Source organism: Protopterus annectens, chromosome 10.part0, assembly GCF_019279795.1.
Source record: "Protopterus annectens isolate FY-2018-M chromosome 10.part0, PAN1.0, whole genome shotgun sequence".
Classification (NCBI taxonomy): Eukaryota; Metazoa; Chordata; order Ceratodontiformes; family Protopteridae; genus Protopterus; species Protopterus annectens.
In genome coordinates this window covers 1,789,808,836-1,789,828,780 of record NC_056744.1, presented here as the reverse complement: position 1 = coordinate 1,789,828,780, position 19,945 = coordinate 1,789,808,836, and the positions used below count along the sequence as shown (strand labels likewise).

General features: G+C 43.0%; 1 protein-coding gene across 1 annotated transcript in view; it reads right to left on the bottom strand.

Annotated features, from left to right (window-relative positions):
- The window catches only part of STK36 (serine/threonine kinase 36), a 786,440-nt gene that overhangs the window by 568,510 nt on the left and 197,985 nt on the right, over positions 1 to 19,945 (bottom strand). Inside the window, exon 7 of the mRNA XM_044086614.1 lies at positions 353 to 446. Within this exon, the coding sequence (XP_043942549.1) occupies positions 353 to 446 (94 nt within the window). The remainder of the gene's footprint in view (positions 1 to 352; positions 447 to 19,945) is intronic.

The window sequence follows — 19,945 nt, the reverse complement described above, 5'->3', positions numbered from 1 at the left end:
TTGAGTAGAAGAAGTAAGTCTTCGGACTGAAGTTCGGGAAAAATTATCAGGAGTCAGCCGACTGGCACTTGCGAACTGCTTTCACCGCACGGCAAGAAAAACTGGAGAACATGGCGTCAGCTGGCAGCTTTGTACTCCTGGTGCTCTGACGTCAGGGAGCATGGCTGAACAGCCGATGCCGGACCCAGACTTTTGGATTCTGGCCGACCGAGGACTGCCTGCCGGCAGGGAGAACCCTACAGTGAAGACTGCAACAGTGAAACACGATGAACATCAATGTTTGATCAGCAATGTTTCCCTTTTAAATTACCATGAAAATAATGACGTGTACATGCAGTTCAACACAACTCACCCGTGACTCTTCCAGCTACAAAAGGATGGTGCAACAAAGCTGGCCAGGACAGTCGTTGCCTGGGATCTTTTGTCAACAGCCCCTGGAGGAAATTCTATGAAAAGAACAAAAACAGAAATCATCGATTCTGCGATGAAAGAGGAGGGCAGTGCAACAATAATCTGTTTCAAAACCCCCCAGAAAGAGTAAAACACATACATTATTACATTAGTTTACCTTAAGCATATTTGTTTATTTTCAAGTGAAATAATGCAATACACACACACACATATATATATATATATATATATATACACATATATACACACACACACACAAAGCGCAGCACATTTTTTTATTTAAACTAAACATTTAAACTAAAAAGTTCCAGTCAAATAAACAACAACAATAATAAAAATGAATAGGAAGTGAAGTTCACAAAAGTAGCCATCAATTTATTGTCAAATCTCCTCATTTCAGTACTGACAACATTTGCTAACAACTGAAGTCATAAAATCCTTGAATGCATTGTTCTTCTGGACAGAAATAAAACTACTTACTAATAAAGACATCCTGCCAGTCAAGCCAAACTGACTTTTTCAAATTTCGCAGGCAATGTGTTTTTGTGAATGAGTAGTTGCCCACCATTCTGTATTCATTGTCCTAGTTAACTATTTTAACTATTTAGAAGCTATTTTCTCTTACAAATTATAGCAACTTGAAATGGCAGCGGATATTTACTTCATACAAAACCTCACCACTGACTGATCATTCCTCTTACACCACGAACTGGCACCTTTGAAGCCAATAATAAAAGGTTTGATAAAGCTCTACCTGAAGTTCATGATAAATGTCCAAAAGAGATTAAAAATAAGAAAAGGGAGAGAGTAACTTGATCTGGTCAAACCATCTAACAAAAACTCTGTATATCTTTCCAAAAACAGACTAATACGAATTTTCCCCGATATGTAACCAGTATCACAACATCCACTTATCACATCATTTATCACATCTTCTACATTCAGAACTTACTGGTGGAAATTTAATTTGTCATCTGTGATGGGGTGTAAAAGTATTTAACCAGGCACTGCCCAACCAAAGAATCTAAGCCCTCTTGACCTGGTAGCATACCTAGGGTACACCAGCAGCCAATTCTATACTTAATCTGAGCCTCCAGGTCTCTTTCCAAACTGATGTGCACTTGTTAAGTTGGTCTCACAGCAGGTCCTTCCAGGATTTTATACAGCTTATTAATAATTCCACTGTCAAAGTGCAGCAGACCCCCTGGATACCACAATCCAGTTCACTCAGATTAACCAAACGACTAATATTTTTCAACTTACTTATTAAATCTCCATGACGACTTAGAATCCCGCCCTTAATCTTAGCAAGCCTTAGAACCCTGACAAAGTCAGTAATTTTCTGCAAGTCATTCCCAGGCAAGAGGTTTTCACCTTTACGAAGCTATTTCCATTACAACAATCCCTGATGATTCCTGGATATACTTACTGGAAGCATATCTCCAATCAAGCTGCTTGCTCATTTCCTTGGATACTAAAATGCATCAATTCTACAAACCTTGAGGCAACCAAATTAAATTGTTTTAATTATTTCAATTCTGATTAAATATTTGATTTGCACTTAGTGTAAGTAGTAATACTTTGTACTTTTCTGCTCTGTTCCATCTGTTTGCATTTTTAAGTTTGGTCTGCGACCTTAGTCTTGTATTTTTATCAAAAGTTATGGGAAAACTGTGTTTCTGAGGTTTTCTGCACTTCTACTTCCACAAGTAGAAGTATTTGTAAAATATATCCGTTTGTATTTTTAAACCCAGCTGGCCCATAGACTTGTAGTTTAATTCACAGTTGTGTCAGAGATGTGTACTCCTGTGAGATTCTGATATTGCATTTTTTCTGTAAAAAGAAGTTATGTCTTATCATAATGCTCCATCTGTGTATCTATTCTTGACTGATAGGTTACAGTTCTAAGCCGTTGTATAGCTTGCATCAGCCAAAAAACTCTCGAGCTAGTAGCTTATCCATAATGCCCCTCTCTACATTACCGCAGATTGAATTTGCAAATTATAGAAAAAAATTGAGAGAAACTAATTTCAAATGAGGAAGCCATGTCCAAGGAGAAACCTAACAGCAGACCCAGGACAACATATCCCTCCACCAAAAATCCACAGGAGGGGGAAAAGAGGGTGGGATGCCAAGAATAGATGAAGATCGACAACACAGATGGAACGCTATGATAAGACATAACTTCATCGGATGTTGTCAATCTTCATCTATTCTTGACTGAGGACAGAGTTCCCAGCTACTTTAGATCTCAGGTGGCCCTATGGAAGGATATTCCTGAGAACCATAGAACCAAAGGCTGCTCTTCCCCTGGAGACCAGATCCAATGTGTAATGAGTAATAAAGGTAGGCAGAGTAGCCCACGTTGCTGCTGCGCATTTTTCACTCATGGAAGCTTTAGAATGGAAGACAGCTGAAGGAGCCATAGATCTAGTGGAATATGTCTTCACTGGCATTGGAAGTTTTAGGTTCTTTGGGTTATAAATGAAGGAAATATAGTCTCAACTATTTTGATAACATAACCTTAGAGATGGACTTTTGCTAAGGTTGCACGAGAGAAGAAGACAAACAATTGATCTGACCTCCTAATTTCTTTAGTTCTGTTCAGACAGAAACACAACTGTCTGTGAACATCTAACAGGTGTAAGCAATATTTGCCTTTACTAGAAAAATTTGGAAAGAAGACCGGTAAATCTATAGTCTGATTTATGTTGGACTCCGAGACCACCTTCAAAAGAAAGGATGGATTTGTCCCGAGTGTAACTCTATCCTTATGGAAAATTAAGTAAGGGGGTTTTGAATATAAAGCTTACAATTCAGAAACTCTTCTTGCAGAGGTGATAGCTATAAGTAAAAGCATTTTCCAAGAGAGGAACTTCAAGTGACAAGTAGGTGCTTGTTCAAAGGGGGAAACAACTAGTGACAGCAAAACAATAGTTAGGTCTCAAGGTGGTAGAGGATCTATAAAAGGGGGTTTGAATGGATGGTTCTTTTGAGAAAGACCCTGCAAAGTCGGTGAGAAATTAAGGGTAGATCACCAAAGCCATTATGAGTTAGACATGGCTGTTAAAATGACCTTCACAGTAAAAGTGGAAGGTCCCCTACCAAAAAGAGAGTGGCCAACAATTACAAAACTTTTTCCACTGTTGCTGAAAAAAGCATTAAGGCCATTATCGCAAGCCCAGATTGAAAATCTCTTCCATTTACTGAGGTAGAGATTCCTGGTGGATGGTTTATGTGATGCCAGCAACATTTTTTTGCACTGGGAATGAATATAACTTAAGAGAATTGGAGGAACCAAGCATTTAGCTTGAGACTTTGAAGACTGAGATGCACCAGTCCCTGAGGGTGAGACAGAAGGTCCGGAATTGAGTCCAGAATTCATGGACGGTGAACTAGATGAGATCACAGGAAGGAAAACCAAACTTGCCAAGGCCAGAATGGAGCAATGAGGATTACTTTGCTTCTCAACCTGGCTGCTTTCTTGAGGAAAAGAGGGAAAGGGGGAAAGACATATTGGAGACACGGGAGCCAATCAAAGAAAAGAGTCTGTCGGGGAATTAGGGCAAAACAGCTTCTGCACTTGTTGATCAGGGGTGATGCAAACAGGTCACAGCAATGAAAGATCTTCTTCTCTATCTTGGGACTGAGTCACCATTCGTGAGGCATTAGAATGCATCTGCTCATTTTGTTTGTTATCACGTTTGAACTCCCCAGGATGTGCGTTGCTATCAGAAAGTGGTTGGAGGCAATTGTCCATTACCACACTCAGAGGGCTTCTTGACACAGGGGATAGGATTTGGCTCCCCCATGATTGTTGCTGTACTACACTATGAACATATTGTCTGACTGAATTGCAATCACTCCTTGTTGTAGGGCACAGTGAAATGCTTGCAACACTAGAAGCACCGCCCCCAGCTCCAGAAACTTGATATGCAGATCGGCCTCTATCAGGAACCAAGTGCCTTGGACTGACTTTCCCAGATAATGCCCCCTCCCTTACCCCATCTGGGAGACATCCATGGTTACTAAGGCCTTGGACTGAGGAGGCAAAAAGGGGCAGCCCAAAATAATTTGTTCAGATTCCATCCACCAGGAAAGGACCTTTTTGCAGTAACCTGTGATGAGTATGGGGTGGTTCACTGAGTGGGTTAGAATGGACCATTGGTTTGCAAGAAGCCATTGCAGTAATCTCATATGAAATCTCACTAATGGGACCAGAGTGATCTCTGCTGCCATGGACCCTAATGCTTGAAGCACTAGCTGGGCTGGTACTTTGTTTGAGCACAGGAGAGAATGAACTTGAGATCTTATTTTCTGTAGCCTGTGGGGAGATAGAGAGGCCACATGAGAGAGTGTTGAGATGAGCTCCAATTAACTCCATAACCTGAGGGGGGGGGGTCAGTTGAGACTTTGGAAATTTGACCATAATGCCTAGCTGCAGGAACAATTGCCAGGTGAATTCTGTTGTCTGAAGCAGTAGATGTCTGGTGGAAGTGGTGATGAAGCAGCCGTCTAGATATGGAAACATCCAGAATCCATGCAGTCTCAAGTGAGCTGTTACTGCTGCCATACATCTGTGAACAACTTGGGTGCTGTGGTGAGACCAAAGGGTAGCACCCTGAACTGATAATGACTGGCTCCTAGTCTGAAATGGAGGAACCTCCTCGAGCATTTGTCCATTTTTATGTGGTAATACACATCCTGAAATCTATACAGCACATCCAATCATTTTCCTCTAGAAAGGGAAGTACTGACTCAACCGTGACCATCTGGAATTTGGATTGTTGAACACACTTGTTTAGAATGCTGAGATCCAGAATCTGTTTCCAGTCCCTTGTCTTCTTTGGCACTAAAAAGAATCTTGAGTAAAATCGGGAACCTATTTGGTCTGGTGGGACTTCTTGGATGACTTTTTTTCTAGCAGCTTTTGTATTTCTAAGGCTGCTTGGTCCGCTGCTTGGTCCCTCTGAATGGGTGGAACATCAGGGAGTCTTGTTCGAATTCTTGGATAAAGAATGAAGGGGATAAAGTAACCTCTAGAAATAATTCTTAGCACCCATGCATCTGTGGTTACTTGTTGCCAGGCTATTGGGTGCAAAGAAAATCTTCCCCTGACTGCTTCCAGAGGCAAGCAATCAGGCCTCCTTTCAGGAGTGCTGATAGGGTTGGCCAGAGAAGGACACCCTGGAACCCTGTGTGGGGCACCTCTGCCTCTAGGATGGCATCTTCCATTGGAACTCCCCCCTCTGCCTCGAAGGGAGTCCCTACCACGTGCGTCCTGGAAAGGTATCTGGGACTTTTTTAGTCACATTTTCCACTCCTCTAATTCCTGGAATAGGCTCATTGGGGTGCAGAAAAATGTATGCCCATTGCAGACAAGGTCTTACCATCTCACACCTGGATAGAGTTTTAAGGGAGCACTGACAAAGGAAGACTTGAATGGCTCCACAAAATCACGCAGGTACATCCAAGCGTGTCATCGAATTGCAACACCTAAACCTGCTGACCTGGTCTCCCCTTTGGCTGCATGTGCAATCAGCCTCAAGGATGAATGAAAGACAGACTCCAGGTAGCTAGCTGGGAGGCCACTTTTTCTTGGACTCACTCAGCTACTGCTCCTGGTAGGGGATCTGACAGCTCCTTGACCAGATCCCTCTGGAGCCTAGTAAAATGTGCCAAAAAGTTCAAGGTCCTGATGCTAAAGGTCGATGATGCATAGACGTGCTTCCCAAATCTGTCCATCGCTCTTGATTCCCGGGTAGGGGGATGAACAGTGGATCTCTCTTCAGCCAGTTCCTTTTTACTGGGAGCCGCTACCACCATGGCATCCACTGCTAATCCTTTTGCCCAGTACTGATGACCCTCGGGAGTGGAAAGTATTTTATCTGGTCTCCAAGGAATCAGTTCTATGGCATCAGGGGCCATGGGAGATCCAAGGGCTTGCAGTAGATAAAATGGTAGCCTTAGCGGTAGGGTCTTTGGGGTCCACTCTCCTCCTCTCAAGGATCCTCTGTTCATCTCCAGAAATGAGACATCTTCTGGGGGTGACCGGGGGGGAACCCTCCCCCTCATCGAAATTTGTATCCTCAGTGATGGACTCTTCAGGGGAGTCCAGGTGTTTCCTCTTACGCAACTTTGTCCGAGGGGGCTCTTCAGTGGGAACATCTGAAGAGACTCTGAAGAGGGGTGACCCTTGGTCGGTATGTCTTGCATCGTTGGAGCTTGCTGTCCGGGTATGGAGGTAGCTCCTGGTAGATAGGGGGTCAAGGGGTGAAACTCCGGTAACACAGGAGCCACCTGTGAAGAAGCGGTGGTCAAAGCACTCTCTATAGCTTGAAAGGCAGGCCCCCTATGAAGGGATGGGAGCCCGGAACTGAGACAAACTCAGAAGTGGGGTCACACCCCACCATGAGAGACCCACCTGCAAAGCTGGAGCTGAGGAAGGGCCCGCAGCTGGTGCAGTCCAAAGCGGTAAAGCCGGCTCTCAATAAAAAAATGGAGTCTGCTCAAACCGTCTGAACCTGACAGTGGAGGCCTGATCCTGGGAACCCAATAGGTTAGGAAGTGCACCGAGGGAGTCAGAGCCATATCAGGAACCGAAGGCAAGGAGTCTATCAGTGCAGAGACCAAAGGAGTCTGTGTGGATGGAGTTGAGAACTCTAAACTTTGAGAATAGGTCAGAGGAGGAGTATATGTGGGGGTACTGGTAGAGAACTGGGAGTAAGAGGGGGCTGAGAAGATGAAGGAAGACCCCTGTCAGAAGCTGATCCACCAACCTCACTATATCAACTTCAGAAATATTCCTGGTGGAGTGAATGAACAACCCTGAGGAGGATTCAGGTCTCTGTAGGAAGGGTCTAGGGAGTTGACCTAGAAAGGGGTTGATTGACAGAGAATATGAAGTCCTGCATGTAAAAAAAATTCAGTCTTTGGCATCATGGCAGACGATAAGGGCTGTGGTGTCACAGGAGATATCGGTATTGATGTGTTAACTAAAATGTTCAGTGCCGACATTGATATTGGCGTCAGTGTTGTGATTGGTATTGATGGCACAGAGGTACAGGTTGCTGCAGAGGACTCATGCTTTTTGAAATTCTTGGAACTTTAGGCTTCGGTTCTAAAGAGGAACCAGCTAAAGGGTGTTTATGTTTTTTAAATGTCGGTGCTGATGAAGACGTTGACACTGAATGAGCAGATTTTGCGCCAGAGGCCTGAGGAGACTGGTTGGCCTTGGACAACACTTCCTCAAAAGGGCCCTTAGAAAGCCCTATCAGTATTAATTTATTTTTACGCTCCATCAGGATTCTTTTACTGAAACCCTGGCAGATAGAACAATCTACATCAAGTTGAGGAACATCCAAGCACTAAACACATTTTTTATGACTATCCAAATTCAGCATTTTTCTGCCACAATCTTATTGTTTAAAACCAGACAGATTTTGATTTATCTGCCATTATAAGACTAGAAAGACAAACACACAATCACTCCGTTGAAAAAAGAAGAAACCTACCAATGATGGCAGGAAAAATTACCAACGGTAAAGGAAAGAGAAGAGGGGAAAACTTCCGACTATGGTAGACAAAGGGTACAGGTTAGAGAGAAAGGACACTCACATGGAGAGAAATGGGTAGACAAAGATCAAATATTCGTAAGTTAAATAACAACAAGGATACAAAAGCATTAGAAAAATTGTAAGCTGTAAAATATACTTGGCTAAGAGAGAGAAACAGCTGACATGTCTTTTCTATAAGAGCAGCAAACAAAATCTGAGGTAATTAAGAGAGAGGGGCATTGTAGGTAGACTACTAGCTTGAGAGTTTTTTGGCTGGTGCGAGCTATATAACAGCTGGATCGCTTTCGAGGATCGGAACTGTAATCAATCAAGAACAGATGAAGACAGACATCAGATGCAGTGTTACTGGTAAATTCTGCATAGTCTGGTGCCTTAAACTGTTGCAAGTCAACAGTGATTGAACCGTCTCTGCTCAAGTCTGTGTGTCTGTGCTTTTATATTCTGCTGGACTGTCTGCTCAGGTCTGTGCGTCAGTCCTTTTATATTCTGCTGAACTGTCTCTGCTCAAGTCTGTGCGTCAGTACTTTTAAATTCTGCTTATCGTTTACCTGCTTAAAATTGCACTGTGTCTGCCCCATCCCCCACTAACACATTAAGCTAAAGTTTCAGAAAGAGCTCCAATACTACCTTTAACTTGATTGTATACCTCTCTAACTAGCCTGGCTGGTTTTCTCCAACCCTTGCACCCTTATTGCTGCTGTTTTATAATACAGTTTTGTCGGTGGCCTCCACCCCTTATGATAATCTGATTTCCAAAGTCCCTCCATCCCTTCTTTCATTGCTACTGTGTGTTGCAAAAGCTATTTATGTCCCGTTCTTTTCCACAGATCCATGTTACTATGCGCTCATCCAGAGTACCAGTACTGCTTTTGAGTAAACTTCCTTTACTACATTCTGTCTCCTGCTCATGTTCCAGGAGCGCAGCAAAGCTTGGAGTCTTAGCCTGCATTCCAGAAGTGTTATACTTGTATCCAGTGCCACCCAGGCAAAGTTACGCACTTCTGATAAAAATCACTGAGTGACTGCTGCTATTTCCTGCTTTTATGTGTACATTTCACTATTTTTTTGTTTAAAAAAAAAGTTGCTCTTCCTCTCACTGTTAGTGCTGTAAGACAGTCTTAAAACTGCCTTCAGCAAGGGATTTCCAGCTAGTTGTTTAAGTGATTTGTGTTAACTTCCACATGAGGGTCTCTTCTACTCTGTTTTTGCATTAGGAGGACTGTGCTAATTCATCTTCTGGCAGGAGGTGTTTGCCTGGTCTATATGAGCTGGGAAATACACAAAAGTGTGGTCATTTTATTGGCCAGAGGAAGCATTAGTTAGCTTTCGGTTTCTTCTGTGCTGCTATAAAATGTGCACATTTGTGTGGGTTAGCAGTGCCCTGTACAGTAGCAAACACATTCATAAAACTGTACTCTAAAGCATAATGTAGCGCAAATACCTGGTGCGCCAACAAGCTTATAGCAGTTGAGAGTCAAGTGGCAATACCTACAGATTTAGTGAAATTCATTGCTGTGCAAACATTAAGGTTAGCAGAATTTACTACTGTTTAGCATAATCTGCTCTGATAAAGCCCCCTTAATAGCCTTCTAACCTCAATACACCACCCCCTGTAGCTCACAAATCAAAGGCCTGGACAGTATGTATGTTTATTAAGTGATGGATTGTCAAAATTCAATGCCCCTGCAAGCCCAGAGAACACAGCAGTCTATGCAGAATTGCTCTCCAAAATTCTGTACAACTATGTCAATGGCTGCATAGAGGCTGCTGTACTTACCAGAATTAAGCCTAGGACTAGCCCTAGAAACAAATCACCCTGGTGGCATCGCACATTAAAAAGGGTATACAACAAAAGAAAAAAAGTTATTGCAAAAATCGGGAAGGGTAATTCCCATAAAAATAGAAACACTCTCACCAAAGTAAAGAAGCAACTAAGAAGGCTAATTAGGTTAAGCAAAACCAACTTTGACATTAAGATAGCCTCCTGGGTGAAAAAAAACCATAAGACCTTCTAGAAAGCGAAAATACAACAGCAGACACTGAACGCTAAAAGCCCGTCGTGGTAGATAAAAAGTAAAATTATTAATAGAAAAAACACATTCGGGCCACCACGGCATAAAAACAATAAAACTTTAATTCAAAATAGAAAGGATCTCTTTGCCACTGAACATTAAAAGCCTGTCGTGGTAGATGAAAAATAAAACTATTGGCATTTTGAATTAAAGTTTTATTGTTTTTATGCCGTGGTGGGACGTGTGACGCCAGAGCCCTGGTCCAGCAATCATGGAGCCTCAATCCTCACCACTAAACACCAGACATCAGTCTCACATCTGAGGAAAGGATAACAGATACACATAGTAAAGTGCAATTTCCCTTAAGAGCACACAGAGATCAGTCAGGGGCTGGTCGCTCCCTTGCTCCCCAGGTCCCCAATAAGATTCCCCACTGGCACAGCTATAGGGTCCAGATCTCAGCCTAGCTGGGCAAGCTAAAATCCCCAGCACTCGTGTCCAACCAGTGCTTAGTGTCCCTGCCCAAGTAGCTGACAAACACACACACACACACACACACACACACACACACACACACACACACACACACACACACACACACACTGAGATAAGAGTTTACACAACCACAAATACACTTCTGGGGAAGGCTGGCACAGGTTCTCCATCTGTGCCCCTTTTACCCAGACTATACAGTAGTAAATTAGTACCACTACCCAGCTTATATTATCAACTACCCAAAGGCCCTTAAAAGGGTGTACAATTATTGCTTTGCAATATTGTTATCCAGTTGGTAGATGTGACTAAACAGACTAGGCTTATTAGAGTGGCTATGTACACTTTTACCAAAGGCATGCAAGTACTCTTAAGAGCTTAAATTATCTCTACACAAAACTAGCCACAGTTAAAATGCTTTAAAATATTTAATAATTAAAAGCACAAAACAATACTTTCTACTACATAGTCAATGCTAGTCAAGAGAGTTCAGAGATCACACAAATACTTAAAATAAATCAGTAGTACAGTTCTGACATCTCAGAAAAACACAGTCTAATTGTTATAGTCCTAGCTATTTCTACAAGAACACACATTTCTAACATACGACGTACATAGAGTATAAGGCAGTGCTGAGTTGGATGTCTAGACAAAAATGCTTCATAATCTCTGGTTCTCACTGTTGAAATTGAAACTGCAGTTCTGATAAGACATTATATCATTGTTTACACCTTCCTGGTGTTCCCAGGCTGACAGAAACTGCATTTACATTCTTTTACACTTAGAGCAATAAAGGACATTCCACATGTACATTCTGGTCATTAACTTTAGCCTTAAAACAATAGGCAGGAAGCCTTCATCTAGCCGGACTGGAGCCGACTTGTAAAACATCAAAGGCAGTGATGAAATTATTTTAATTTCAAAGGATTCACTAGAAATGCTTGACTTAGCTTTCTTTACAGTAAATGGCAATGCTGCCACACTGTTAAGTTCAACATTCATATTTACAAATGACAGAATTATCTGCACAATTCTATCTGGCTAGGCTGGCAGCCTTCACCCATCTCTACCAGTCTTCAAAGGCCGAGTGGGTTTTTCTATTAATAAGACCTTCTACAGGTCAGAAACCTTAAGGGCAGCACACAGCAATGTACCAAACTGGTGATTAAACATATTACATTCACTGAGCCTGGCGATATAGCAAACCAGTTAGCGGACAAATTCAGTTCCAACTTTACCCCACTCTCATCCCCAACCATCCCCTCAAAATTACCCTGAAACATAATCCTTCCAGCTATAACTAGGGAGCATGTACTGGCTGCATTCACTAAAGCCAAGAACATGACCTCAATGGGCCCCAAAAACACCCCTGGATGCCCTTGAACAGTCTAAAATATGACTTATCAAGACTCCTGGAGTCATTAACTATAGTCTTAAAAAAGACTGTGCCACATGAATGGAGGACTGTCATGGTCATCCTCCATTCATAAGGGAGGCCCTTCAACAGATTCTGGAAACTACAGACCCATTAGTCTGACTAGTCTTATTTGCAAAGCAATGAAAAGAATTATTGTGGAAATTATCAACACGGACATAGAACTACAGATACTGGATTCATCCCAGTTTGGCTTTGTCAAGTCATGCTTAATGAAACTGGTGGACTTCTTTGAAAAGATCACTAAGGCAATGGATGAGGGGAAAACAGTGAATACTGCCTGCCTAGATCTGGATAAAGCATTTAATACAATACCCCACTTGGGCATTATCAATGAATGTATAGACCTATGTGTAAACCCCTTTAGAACTTGCTGGATAGCTAGCTAACTCACTGATGGGGACCCAGGAGGTTAGAATTGGTGAGGCCACCTCCACAATGAGACCAGACACCATTGAAGTCCCCCAGGGTTCTGTGCTGGGTCCTCTTCTCTTTGGCATCTACTTTGGCTGACCAAGTTTCCAGAGGACTGCAAACTGGGAGGAGTCAATGAATCCCCCCAAGAAAATATCATCCGTCAGGAAGGAGTGATACAAACACTTAGTACCAAAGCCATGGCTTAAAACTCAATACCAATAATTGTATTAAAGTACCTTTTGGGAAGTCTACCACCCCAGGTAACTACAACAGCAATAAAACACCCTTAAAATTTGATTCACTAGTCAGGGATCTGGGAACTCGTGTAGATAGTAATCTAGCCTTCGACCAGCATTTGTCTAGGGTACTAAGAAAATCCTTCTCTGCTGCCCAACTTACAAGCAAGGGCAAGGCATCTAGATCCAGAGAGGTCATTATACCACTGTACCCGGTCCTCAGACCCACCATAAAGTATAATACCCCCTTCAGTATGTACATGACCAGACACATACAGCAAAGTACAGTTTTGTACCTACCATAAATGTAGATGTTCGAAGATCCACATTGCTGCAGTCCTAACACTTGGGTAGTCCACTGTCCCAGTCGGCCCGAATACCAAAGTATAAGGCTGACGTCGGTCAAGGCGCATTTGTCTGACATCAGGACGTCAGGGTACAAATGCGCATGACCGACGTCATATCCTCAGTCTTTTCTTGCCCCAGATGTCAGAAGACCCTAAAAAGATAAAGCCAAAACCAAAAAACACCAAACACTCCTGTACCTAATATATGTACAATATATACAAATTTACAAAATAGAACCCCACCCACACAACCACCCCTAAACACAGAGGGAAGGAGGGAGTAAATTGGACTGCAGCAATGTGGATCTTGAACATATACATTTATGGTAGGTACAAAACTGTACTATGTTCTTCATCTCACATTGCTGCAGTCCTAACACTTGGGTAGAATCCCAAAGCAGAGGTAAGGGAGGATGGCTAAACTATAATGAAGCAGGAGCTGCCAAAATGCCCTGCAACACAGCAGTGGCAAAACCAGCCCTGGATTTAGAATAGAGAGGAAGGTGGTAATGCTTGGAGAAAGTATGCACTGAACTCCAAGTAGCTGCCTCCAAAATATCCTTAGTTGCCACCCCCCTTAGAAATGCTGTTGAAGTGGCAGTAGCCCTCGTGGAATGAGGCCTAATCCCAGCTGGAATCTCCTTGCCATGATGGGAATAACAGAATGCAATGCAAAACCCAATCCACTTAGATATAGTTTGTTTTGACACAGGCTTGCCCTGGGAACTCAAAGCAAAAGAAACAAACAACTGCTGAGACTGCCTAAAATCCCTAGTCCTGCTTAAATAATAACGCAACTGCCTGTGTACATCTAAAGTGTGCAAAATCTTTTCCCCCTTATTTTGGGGATTTGCATAAAAAGTAGGCAAATGAATAGTTTGGTTTAAAGCCACACTAGAAACCACCTTAGGCATAAATGAAGGATTAGTGCGTAATGATACCCTATCCTTATGAAAAATCAAAAAGGCTCAACTGCCATAAGGGCCTGCAATTCAGAAACCCTTCTTGCAGAAGTAATGGCCAACAAAAAAGCAGTCTTCCATGACAAGTATTTCAATTCAGCAGTAGCCTTGAGGCTCAAAAGGTTGTAGAGTAAGTTTCTCCAACACAAAATTGAGGTCCCAAGCAGGAGTAGGAGCTCTACGTGGGGGTCTGATATTCTTTGCCCCTCTAAGAAATTGCTTGAACAAAGGATGAGAAAACAATGGTGGGTCACAATCATAGTGAGCTGAAATTGCTGCAGCATGAATCTTAATGGAAGAGAAAGACAAACCTTTGTCCAATAACTCAGTAAGATATTGAAGAGCCACACTCAAATTAGGCTCTGAAACATCCAAATCCTTTGCTGCACTCCAAAATAAAAATCTCTTCCATTTTTCTGCATACACTTTACGTGTACTAGGCCTTCTGGCTTCCATAATCACATTCAAAACTTGTTGAGGAAGTTGAGACCTGCTGTGGTTCAAAACAGAATATGCCAGGCTGTTAGATGAAGAGAGTGAAGCTTGACATTGAGGAGATGACCGTCCCTCTGAGACAAAAGGTGTGGAATTAAAGGTAAAGGCCATGGAGGCTTCCTTACCAGATTCCTCAGTAATGGGTACCAGTGTTGCCGAGGCCAATCTGGAGCTATCAAAATCATCCTTGGCTTGTCTTGTCTGACCTTTAGGAGTACCTTTGGGAGGAGAGGCAGAGGTGGAAAGGCATACACATGAAGATTTTCCCAACTGAGCGAAAGAGCATCCACTTTCCAAGCTGTGTGATGAAACCTTTCGTGCAAAACTTTGGCAGCTGGTGGTTTAGTGGAGAAGCGAACAGATCTATGTCTGGAGTTCCCCAGGACACTGTCAATTGTCGAAATACATGAAGATCCAGTTTCCACTCGTGGGGATCCATGATTTGCCTGCTTAACACATCTGCTAAGGAGTTCTGTGCTCCTGGCAGAAACCTTGCCTGTAGATTTAGCTGCAAGCTGAGCGCAGTCTCCCACAAAATCATTGCTTGCCTGCATAGAGGATAAGAATGTGTTCCCCTTGCTTGTTGATGTACCACATGACAGTAGTGTTGTCTGTTAGAATCAACACCTGCCCTGGAAGAAGTAACTCCTTGAAAGCCATTAATGCAAACTGGACTGCTAACATCTCCTTCATGTTGATATGTAGATGCTGTAGTCTGGCAGGCCACTTGTCTTGTATCCACTTTCCATTCAGATGAGCTCCCCAAGCTATGTCTGAGGCATCTGTCGTTAGAATCTGACTCGCCTCTGGCGGGTCACAGAGAGTCCCTTGTTTAGGTGACATTCCTGAGCCCACCACAAAATTCCTTTTGAATGCAAGGTATTATTGGAATGACAGTGTCCAAATCCTGGCAGTGCTGTGTCCATACATTTTTAGATACCATTGCAGCTTCCTCATATGCAGTTTGGCATTGGGAAGCACCAGAATACAAGATGCCATGAACCCTAATGCTTGAAGGACTGTCCTTGCAGTCAGCACGGACTGATGAGATAGTTGATGGAAGTAAAGGGATAGACTCTTTTGTTTGTCCGGGGTTAAAAGGCCATCTGGGCTGCTGTATTCAGTCTCACACCCAGAAAGCACATGTCTTGAGAGGGTACTAGACTGGACTTTATTTCGTTCACAGAATACCCCAGGCATCTTAGCACTGCTATCACATATTCCAGATGCTGAAGAAGCTCGTCCTTTTCTTGAGCCAGAATCAGACAGTCGTCCAAGTAAGGATAGATTTGTATTCCTTTTAGCCTGAAAAAAGCTACAACTGGAGCCAGAACTTTTGTGAATACTCTGGGCGCAGTAGATAAGCCAAAGGGCAATGCAGAGAACTGATAATGTGAATTTCCAGCTCGGAATCGCAGATACTTCCTGCAACTGAGTCTGATAGGCACATGAAGGTAAGCCTCCTTGAGATCTAAAGTTACCATCCAGTGATCTTTGCCCAGCAGAGGTAAAAGCTGTTGTAACGTCAACATTTTGAACTTGGGAATGTCCAAATAAGTGTTGAGGATAGACAAATCCAAAATTGGTCTCCACGTGTTCCCCTATTTTGGTACTAGGAACAGGCGAGAATAAAATCCTAGGCCCCTTTCTGGCACAGGAACCGGCTGAATGGCCCCTATCTGGAGCAACAGAGAAATTTGCTTGAGAGCCTCTTTTCTTTGTATAGGAGGAATGTCTGGCATGCCTTTGAATGGAGGCAAGGTATGGAAATAAAACCTGTAACCGTGGTGAACGATATCCAATACCCATCTGTCTTGGGTAATAACACTCCAATTTTCTTTGAAAAGTGCCAGCCTTCCTCCCAAAGGTGCTGTCAGACGAGAAGGCTCTGGCAGCTGAAAAGGCAAGTCATTGGGTCTGCTTACGAAAGGACTGACCCCTGCCCTCACCAGAAGACTGGGCAGGCGAACTGCCTGTTCTAGGCCTAAAAGAACCTTTAGCTCTGCCCCTACCACGTCTAGATCTACCCCTAGACTGAGAATCATAAGAAGGATAAGTCCACCCCTTAGTAGGCCAATTTCTACTAAACTTTGGAGGCTGAACCTGCAAAAAATCTTTAACAGTCTGCATAGACTTAGCCTTGTCCTCCATTTTCTTTAAAACTGTTTCCACAGGCGCACCAAACAACACATCAGACTGTAAAGGAGCATCTAAAATCCTTGTCTTTACATGTTCAGCTAAATTCTGATCCCTCAGCCAGGCGTGCCTGCGAAGAACAGAACCAGTGGCTGCCACCCTCGAGAGGCCTGTACAGCATCAAAACCACATTGCAAGGAATGCTTACCCACCTGTTCAGAAACATGAACCAAATCCTGCAACTCTTTACACTCAATACCTTCCGCCAGAGCATCTACCTTAGACTTCAATTGTGAAAGGAGATAATTTTGGTATTTCAACATGTGAAACTGGCAATTCAAAGCCCTCATGGCTAAAGTGGAAGAAGTATACACCTTTTCCCCCATCTATCCAAAGCCCTTGCCTCTTTATCGGAAGGAACAGGATTTTTAACAACAGAAGCCTTAAGCCCTTTAGGGCCCTGAGAAACAGTTTCTGGGTCTGCCCTAGGACTCTTAAAAAGATACTTATGAGCTTCAGGCACCCTATAATACCTGTCCAGTTTAACTGGGGCAGGAGGCAAAGAATCAGGGTTCAGGGAAGCCTCTGCAAAAACATCCTCTACCACATCCAGAACAGGAGGTATAGCTAAAGGCCTATGCTGGGGTAGAAACAAAAATTCCCTAAGCCTTTTCCTAGAATCAGAGAAATCTTGACCTTCCCATTTAAAATGCTCCCTTATGGAATGAAGAGTCTCTGAAAAAGAAAAATCCTCAGGAGGAGAAGCCGAAGGTGTAGAGTCATCTACATCAGAATCAGAATAAGGAGGATACTCCTGCAAGTCTTCAGCCGAAGACTCAGAAGCCTCCGAACACTGCTCAAAACTCTCAAGGTCAGGTTCCACCCTAGGCCTCTTATCAGGGGGGGGTAAAGAACCTCTAATCATAGTAATCAAATCTTCTGCCATTTTAAGCATATGTTTCTTAGGCAGAGACCCTGAAGAACTAGGGGAGACCCCCACTGAAGTTAACCCTGGCCGGCCTCTAGAAGGAGCCTTGGAAACAGAAGGGGAGGGCCTAACCACCTTAGGAAGGGAGGGGAGAACAGCCACCTGAGAAGCCCCTTCAGCCTGGCCTACCTCCTGAGAGGACACATCTTGTAACAGTAAAGTCTCTCCCTGAGAATCCAAAGGAACTTCTGGTAGAACCACCGGCTCTACCGAGCCCTCTAAAGAACCGACGTCTGGGACAGACGGTTCTTCTACCCTAGGCTTCGCTTTGTCTTTGCGCTTTTAGGCGAAGCGGGCGGAGCATCCGGCGGCATGTTGTAATTACAACGCTTCCCAAAACTAACCTGGCACAATCTAATCTTCTCTTAATAGTGCGTTTGTTAAATCTAGCACAAGAGCGACAGCCAACAACGTCGTGCTCAGGCCCTAAGCAAGGTATACACAATGTATGGTAATCTCTATGAGGTATCTGTTTCCCACAAGAAATACAGTTATTCACTTTTTCTGACATCCGGTTAAATACTGAGGCAAGGAAAAACCAAAATATTCCCCAACGGGGTACTTAGCCAACTTTGATTCGGTCTGAAACTCCGACTTCAGAAAATTTCAGAACGCCAACCTGCACTCGCAATACTGCTTCTGCATCGGACCATGCGGCAAAAAAGACTGAGGATATGACGTCGGTCATGCGCATTTGTACCCTGACGTCCTGATGTCAGACAAATGCGCCTTGACCGACGTCAGCCTTATACTTTGGTATTCGGGCCGACTGGGACAGCGGACTACCCAAGTGTTAGGACTGCAGCAATGTGAGATGAAGAACATCTGGAATATCCACCAAGGTTCGTACTAAAAGATTGCAGGAAGTAAACACAATGTCCTATATTGATCGCCTTAAAGCCCCGTTTCCTTACTTAGCATCATACAGACTTCTGAGAGGTGATCTTGGCCTTGCATACAGGGCATCCCTGGACCCTGTTTTGATGAACTTTTTGCACATCCACAAAACAAATGACATCAAAACTACTAGATTAAAAGATCTAAATTTTGCTTGTGACATAAACAGGGACATGTTGGAGAGACAGCTATGTTTCTCTCAGAGAATATTCATTCTCTGGAACAGGCTCCCCATCCATTTGAAGCAGAGTTTCTCTCTATCCCTTTTTAAGTGCAACTTGGACTAATGCATGGGTAATCAGAAATGTACCCCGGTCTGGCTCTTATGTCTCTGATGGCCAGAAGCAGTCAATAAATCACCACCTATATAAATCACATTTGTGGGTCACATTTGTGTTTCACAGCTACACTTCTACAGTTCCTAGTGGTCATTAGCCTAGTATACCTATAAACTATAAGAGGATTTAGGATGCCATTTGTCCTTTTTCCTTAAATTTTCATATTAACCCTGAGCAGTTCCCTAAGAAATACACATTTCCAAATTTCTTGAAATCCTTTACTAATATTCCAGAAACATTTTAAGCCTGGCTGCTTTGCAATGTCTGGTAATGCCAGCCTCCTCCAAAGGCGGAAGGGTGCTTAACATTCCATGTTAATCTAGGACATTCCTTCACTTGCAGGAAATCAAAGCATATTTTCCTTAATTTTAGTGAAAGTCTACTGGGGGGATAAGCCACCGATTGAAAATCATAACTTATTAATGGCAATTCACCCCAAAAATATAAATTACTAACAAAAGGAACCATGTCAAAGCTTGTGCTCTTTGCACAAAATCCAGGCAAATCCCCATCTACTAATGAAAATAATCCTTACATTTTAACTCAGTGCAGGTGACTACTACTGAAGCAGTTAGTGCACTGGTTCAGCTTTAAGCCCAAATATATCATCTCATCTAACTCACTCAGAAAGACAAAAGTCCTGACAATTTCTGGATGAGAAAGTACAGCACAATTTTATAAAATATTTGTAGAGGTACAGAATAAATGAAATGTTCAGCTACAGCTGCCATATTCTAGAGTTATTTTGCCATTCTTTAACGGAAACCTATCCAAGCATTGTTTGTCAAGATCAAGATAGATTTTTTTTCCTTTCTGACTGGTCTCACTGACCTCCAACCAACTGATTTTTGCCACTCACCCCATTCCGTCTCCCTTCCTTCCCTCCTTAAAGCCAACTTGTAATGTCCAAAGTGATTTACCCATTAGGCAGCTCACCGTAACAGGAGAATAAACTTAATGACAACAGCTATCAAAAGAGCAGTGCAAGGAAATCTGGTAGTTAACCATCACGTATCTGAGTCCGGCAAAAGAGCAGTGCAAGGAAATCTGGTAGTTAACCATCATGCAGCTGACTCTGGTGTACAACACCATGTACTACTTTGTAATCTTCTGAATCTGGTGTACAACACCATGTAATACTTTGCAATCTGACCCCTTACAGGCACACATTCTTTCACAGGATTATAGGAGTTAAGACAGCT